Source organism: Scyliorhinus canicula, chromosome 8, assembly GCF_902713615.1.
Source record: "Scyliorhinus canicula chromosome 8, sScyCan1.1, whole genome shotgun sequence".
NCBI classification, from domain to species: Eukaryota; Metazoa; Chordata; class Chondrichthyes; order Carcharhiniformes; family Scyliorhinidae; genus Scyliorhinus; species Scyliorhinus canicula.
This window is the reverse complement of record NC_052153.1, coordinates 113,997,868-114,004,625: the sequence shown is the minus strand read 5'-3', so window position 1 is coordinate 114,004,625 and position 6,758 is coordinate 113,997,868. Positions and strand designations below refer to the sequence as shown.

The following is a 6,758-nucleotide window of genomic DNA, read 5'->3' as shown; positions in this document are numbered from 1 at the left end:
GTGCCGTGAGGCTGCAGTGCTAACCACTAAGCCACCATTTTGCCAAGTCTCATCTATGTTACCGGTGACTTAAAGCTGGTGAGGTGCCTTCAGATCTTCCACTTCTAACTTCACAGTCTTTCCATGTGTTGAGTTCCAGTTGGCCGTAGTTTACCAGGTAGGTGGAAGAATTTTCTTTTTTATTTCTTCGGTCTGTTTAGTCCAGTCTTCTCTGTAGTTATCTTCAATTGTTCAACACTCTTGATACCATGTTATGTTCTGTGTTGTGGCTGTGGTAAAGATGTACACCGAATATCTAGTTCTTTGACTAGTAAGATAGTTTATTAACAAACTGAACACGTGGAAAGATAACTAACGAACTATAATACAAACAGTCATGAATAAGTGAATTCTAGGAGCTACTTCTAATGCAACTGTCCTCTAGTAAGACTTACTACCAACTACCGAACTGTGGAGTCACATGGTGGATCACCGTCCCCACCTGCTGGTCAGAGGTCGTACTTCCAACTATACGCATTGCTATGCATATGCATATCACCACATAAACTGCTGGAGGCAAGACTGTTGGTAAATTTGAACTATTATGAAACCTTCTAACTATGTACAGGATAAGACTTAGCACGAGGCTTCACATAGGACTATCTTTCAGCATGCTGTGCATCAGAGGTGTAGACAGTCCTCTTATATATTCAACATTACCCCTTTACACTCGGCATCATGCTTCACAAAAGTTGGAAAGGCTATAGAAAGGGTACAGAGGAGGTTTACTGGGATGTTACCAGGGATGAGGGATTTCAGTTATGCAGAGAGTTTGGATAAGTTAGCACTGTTCTCCTTGGAAGAGAAATTTAAGAGGTAATCTAAGATGGATTTTCAAGATCTGAGGGCTTTAATAGACTGTATAGAGTAAGTTATTCACTTTATGCAAGGGTCAACAGCTCGTGGTCATAGATTTAAAAGGGGAGTTCAGGAAAAATATTCAGGACAATTGTTGGGATCTAAAATCCTCTACTGACAAGTTGGTGAAAGTTAATTCCAAAAACAATTTCTAAAGGGAGTTGCACAGGTATTTCAGGATAAGGATCTCACAGAATTATAGACAAAAGTGGGGACACAACTGCTCTTTCAAAGAGTCAGTGTTGGCATCTGTGCTTTAAATTTCTATATCATAGACTCTGGTAGTTCACCAATAACTGAGGTAAAACTGATTTACCTAGAATTTCAAACTAATCTAATCAGAAGAATGCCACTCTGCAGTTCCCTTGCACAATTTTCCTTTCCAAAGATTTTTTCAAAATTATAGTGAAACTTCTATTTCTTCCTTTCCTTTCTTTGAGATCTGCACAGTTGTAAACCAAATGTGAGTGTTTTGTTTATCTTAAGTTCAGTATTTCTTGAATACAAGTTCTTTTTGAATAATAATCTCCACTATTTGTTCTGCTACTTCTGATAGTATCTATCTCCAATATGAAAACTGAAACAAGGTTTAATGTGTTATTTAAAAAAACCCAAAATGAACTGTAATCTGAAATAAAAACAGAAGTGTAAGTTAAGGTTTCAGGATAATGACCATAAGAATTGACCTGAAATATTATGCCTCTCTCTATAAGATGTTTTGTTGGGTAACCTGTGAAGTGCTTCTCACAGTTTCTGTATTTATTTATTTATTTACTGGTCTTCAAATAATCTATGCATAGCTCACGCCAATTTCTTAACTAAATGCTGATCCTTGGTGCTATAATCTGAAAATACAATATCAGTTTCTATGTTTACCCTGGTCTCACACAGCTCTACCGAACCACCATCTCTTTCGAACCTGCCATTATCTCGAAATCATCAGACTGTCTGACATCCAATACTGGATGAACAGAAATGTCCTTGAATGAATTAAATATTAGGAAGATTGAAGGAAATTAATGAGACTGAAGGTGGATAAATTTCCAGGGCCTGATAATCTTCATTCCAGAGTAGTTAAGGAAGTAGCCCTAGATATAGTAGATCAGTGGCAGTATAGGAATACTGTATTTTACTACAATTGTATAGAGCATTGATGAGGCCACATCTGGAGCATTGTGTGCAGTTTTGATCTTATCTGAGGAAGGATGTTCTTGCTATAGAGGGAATGCAGCAAGGGTTTACCAAGCTGATTCCTAGAATGATGTGACTGTCACATGAGGAGAGACTGAATCAGTTAGGATTATATTTATTGGAGTTTTGAAAAGTGAGGAGGGATCTCAGAGAAATTTATAAAATTCTAACAGGATTAGACAGGGTAGATTCAGAAAGAATATTCACGATGGAAGTGGAGTCCACAACTAGGGGTCATAGTTTGAGCATAAATGTCTTCATCCAGAGAGTGGTGAATCTGTGGAATTCGCTACTACAGATAGTAGTTGAGGTAAAAACATTGTAATTTTAAGAAAGAATTAGATATAGCTCTTGGGGCTAAAGGGATCAAGAGATATTGGGGGAAAGCAGAATCAGGAACTTGATGAGCAGCCATGATCATAATGAACGCCGGAGCCGGCTTGAAGGGCCCTCTCCTGTTCCTATTTTCCATGTATGTTTCTACGTCAGCTATTGTCATCGGTCCCTGCTACAACTCTTCCTAACCACCAATTCCCTTCCCCTCCTTGGGAACTATGAGGTTGAACCAGATTGTTTGTGACTTCCAAATAAGCAAAACCTCTGATCATATTGTGGACGGCATGGTAGCACAGTGGTTAGTACTGTTGCTTCACAGCTAGAGCCAGGTTCAATTCACGGCTTGGGTCACTCTCAGTGTGGAGTCTGCACATTCCCCCTTGTCTGCATGGGTTTTCTCTGGGTGCTCTGGTTTCTTCCCACAAGTCCTGAAAGATGTGCTGTTAGGTAATTTGGGCATTCTGAATTCTCCCTCTCTGTACCTGAACAGGCGCCGGACTCTGGCAACCAGATGCTTTTCACAGTAACTTAATTGCGGTGTTAATGTAAGCCTACTTTTGACAATATAGATTATTATTGTTATTATTTATAACTCCTTAACATTGCCCAACTTTGCCCCAGTCTCAGCTCAGCTGCTGCTGAAAACTGCACATATATTTCTGTTATTTATGGACTTGATTATTCCAATACGTGCTTCGTTGGTATTCCATATTCTACCCTCCCTAAACTTGAGGTTATCCTAAGCTCTGCTGTCCATGTCTTGAGTTGCAAATTCTGCTCACCCAACAACCCTGCGCTCGCTGAACTACATTCGCTCCTAGTTAAGCAATGCCTTGATTTTAAAATTCTTATTGTTGTTACCAAATCCTTCCAAGGCCACTCCCCTGTATGTATCTCCTCCAGCCCACAGCCCCCCAAAATATCTGTGTTTCTCTGAATTTGGGGATGTCCAAGAGGCCAGAATTAAGCTCTTGCACCTGTAGTAATTGAGGCTTGAGCTGCTGGGCCTTCAGGTCTGGAAAACCCTTTCTAAAATTCTCTGCTCTCCTTCCTCCTCATTACTTACCAATTGACCAAGCTTTTGATTGCTGCGACAACGGATGAACGACAATCGCCAGGCAGGAATGTTCCCTTCCAGTCGGGGAACACTTCAGCAGTCAAGGGCATTCAGCCTCTGATCTCCAGGAAAGCATTTTCCAAGGTAGCCTTCAGGACGTGCAACAATGCAGAATCGCTGAGCAGAAACTTATAGCCAAGTTCCGCACACATAAGTACGGCCTCAACAGGGACCTTGGATTCATGTCGCATTACATTGACCCCCCCCCCCCCCCCCCCCATCTGGCCTGGACTTACAAAATCCTACCAACTGTCCTGGTTTGAGACAATTCACACCTCTTTAACCTGGGATTACCCCTCTCTCTGGATCTGTAAAGACTTAATTACCTGCAAATACTGGCATTTAAAGCATTGTCTTGCATCTTTGACTTTGTCCATATATATGTTTCTGGAACCTACCTCTTTATTCACCTGAGGAAAGAGCAGTGCTCCGAAAGCTCGTAATTTGAAACAAACTGTTGGACTTTAACCTGGTGTTGTAAGCCGTCTTACTGTGCTCATCCCCCTCCCACGCGGCATCTCCACATCAAAGCTTTTGATGCCAAATTTGCTTCATCACGTTTCTATTAAGTGCCATGGGATGTTTTATTATGTTAATAGTGCTATATAAAGTTGGCACTTATTATCACTGTGCTGTCAGTCTCTCTTTCTAGCCTCCAAGCTTGCCTTCATTCTTTCTTGGTTCCAATCTTGTTAAGTGGTTATCAAGCACTTTTCTATTGCCCTTTGTTGTCTTGTTAATTTTTTTCACCTCACGTCTAGCCTCCGTTTTTATATATTTCCTGTATTTTTCTATTCATTTTGGCCGTTTTTCGTTGTCAATCCTGTTCAGCATTCAATGTGTTTCTTTACGTTTAAATGTTGCTGTAATTTCCTCATTCACTCGTGAACATCATTCCCTTCGTAGAATTTACTTGATTGCATACTATTCTTGTTTCAATTCTGTTACTATTTAAGTAAAAGTTCGAATGCGGAATCATCTGGATTTAATGATGCTGTGTGGGTTGGAAGAAATCAGCATATTGGGAAACCACAGATTAACCCAGCAATGGAACAGAGAAAGGATGACAACAGATTCACACCAGACCAGGAAAGAATCACTGACATGCAGAGGTTGCAATTAGTAAAGAACATATCTGCAGGGAATAAACGGAAGGGTAGATTAGGTAATTCACTGTCAAAATTAGACCCATGGAATGCGAGAGATCTGCATGGGATGGCGGGGGCGTACAAAACATGACAACGAAATCATTCTGAGTCAGGAACATTAGATCTGTGGTTCTGGGGTAAGAGTTGGTCCGGTCTGCCCTAGTTTGCATCCAGATGTCAGTGTCGGGAAAGGTGAGACGTTTCTTTTCCCCGCCTGACAACAGTTTACGGATTTCCTCGGCGTGCGCGGCTCACCATCAGCAATGCCCTCAGCGTGATGGCTCCGGTCAGTTGGTTTTGGGAGCTTGTTTGTGGAGCAAGGCGGCGGCTGGCGCGTGCAGTTGCCGTTTGGAGCCCGGCTCTCGTGCGGGTGCGCGCGCGGGCTGGCTGAATGTGACGTCGGGAGTTAGGGGCTGGGTGAGGAGAAGATGGCGGCGGCGGCAGTGAGTGCGAGCAGTGGCAGCAGTGACACTTCGAGCACCGGCGAGGAGGAGAGGATGAAGCGGCTCTTTCAGACTTGTGATGGGGATGGCGACGGCTACATCAGCCGGTAGGGCTCGTGCGTGTGCTCTTTCTCCAACAATTGTCTTGGGACAGGGAGAAGAGAGAGAACACTGTCTTAGGTTTGGTGAGATGACCGGCAAATCTTAAATGCTGCAAACAATAGTTTAAAATGTTGAGGAGGGAGCTGGGGCCAGCTGCATTGCTTTTGTGCATTGTGATAAACTTTAACCCAATTTGCTGCAGCAGTTTGGGGGACGGGTGAAGAAACTTTTCAGAAGTCGATGCGTTTTAAATCGCATGAACTAAAATGCAGCTGTGAATAACCTGGAAAGATTGACCCTGGCACAAGTTGCAACAATATCAAACCATCTATCTTGTATCGTGTGCAACAGAGGGAGATCTTTCTCGTTTTGTCTAAATTGAAATTTACACAGATTAGTTTTGGTTCGAAAATTACTAGTGAATGACATAAAATAAATTGTTAACCGGGCATCAAATCTTTCAAAACCAAAGTCTTTACAGACTTAAAAGACAAGGCCATTTAAATGCTGGTAGATTGCGCTTCATACGAATTTTTGGAGAATCCCGATGTCAGCGTTTGAAGTAACGCGCGAATGTAAATAACCTGAACTGGGTGGTTGACGAAGTTTTAAAAATTGTCGATTTGATTGAAAAAGTTGGATTTATTGATTGGTTGACGTGAAGAAGTCAAATAATAAGTAAGTTATAAATAACTATCGGGAAATCAACAAATAAGTCAACTAGGGTGCTGTTTCTACTTGTTTTAAAAGCCTGTGGGTGTCCAAAGATGCCGAACTACTCAGTAGAATAAAAGCAAATTACTGCGGATGCTGGCATCTGAAACAAAAACAGAAAATGCTGGACAATCTCAGCAAGTCTGTGGAGAGGGAACTAAACTAACGTTTCTTGTCTGGATGACTTTTTAAAAAAAGTATTCAGACCAAAGTGCACATCTGAAAAAGTGCAATTGGATGAAAAAAAAATAAAATGACTCCAAAGCAACAATCACGACATGACGTTTACACATTTGTTTAAATCATGTCGTTGAAATTTTTTTTGTAAAACTGTTAACACAATTGATGGTTTAATACGTTCCACACTGGTTGCAAGGAATAAATGTAATTCACTGAAGAGAACAGAATGAGTTTGAACAGCTAGCAGAACACGTGTGTAAGTAATTGAGCAACAGCCATGCTGAAAATCGTAGAATGGTTATAACACAGGAGGCCACTTGGCTTATCTAGTTTTTGCTGGCCCTCTGCAAGAGCAGTTAATCCCATTTCCTTGATCTTTCTGTCTCTGCAATTTGTTTTCTCAGGTGCTCATTCGATTCTCTTTTGAAAGCCATAATTGAATCTGCCTCCACCACCCCCTCCATGCATTCCTGGTCGGAACTAATTGCTACATAAAAAAGGTTTATCTGCTTGTTGCTTTTGGCTCTTTTGCCAATCGTAAATCCTTTAGTTCTTGACCCTTCTCACAATGGGAATAGTTTCTCCTTGCTGTCTAGACTCTACATGGTTTTCAACACCACTATCAAATCT

The 6,758-nt window shown here is 41.3% G+C and overlaps 1 protein-coding gene across 1 annotated transcript in view; it reads left to right on the top strand.

Annotated features, from left to right (window-relative positions):
* Nucleotides 1-5,049: 5,049 nt before the first annotated feature.
* The window catches only part of LOC119970453 (colorectal mutant cancer protein-like), a 306,036-nt gene continuing 304,327 nt past the window's right edge, over nucleotides 5,050-6,758 (top strand). The window contains 1 exon segment of the mRNA XM_038805079.1: nucleotides 5,050-5,239. Within this exon segment, the coding sequence (XP_038661007.1) occupies nucleotides 5,118-5,239 (122 nt within the window). The 5' untranslated portion in view covers nucleotides 5,050-5,117.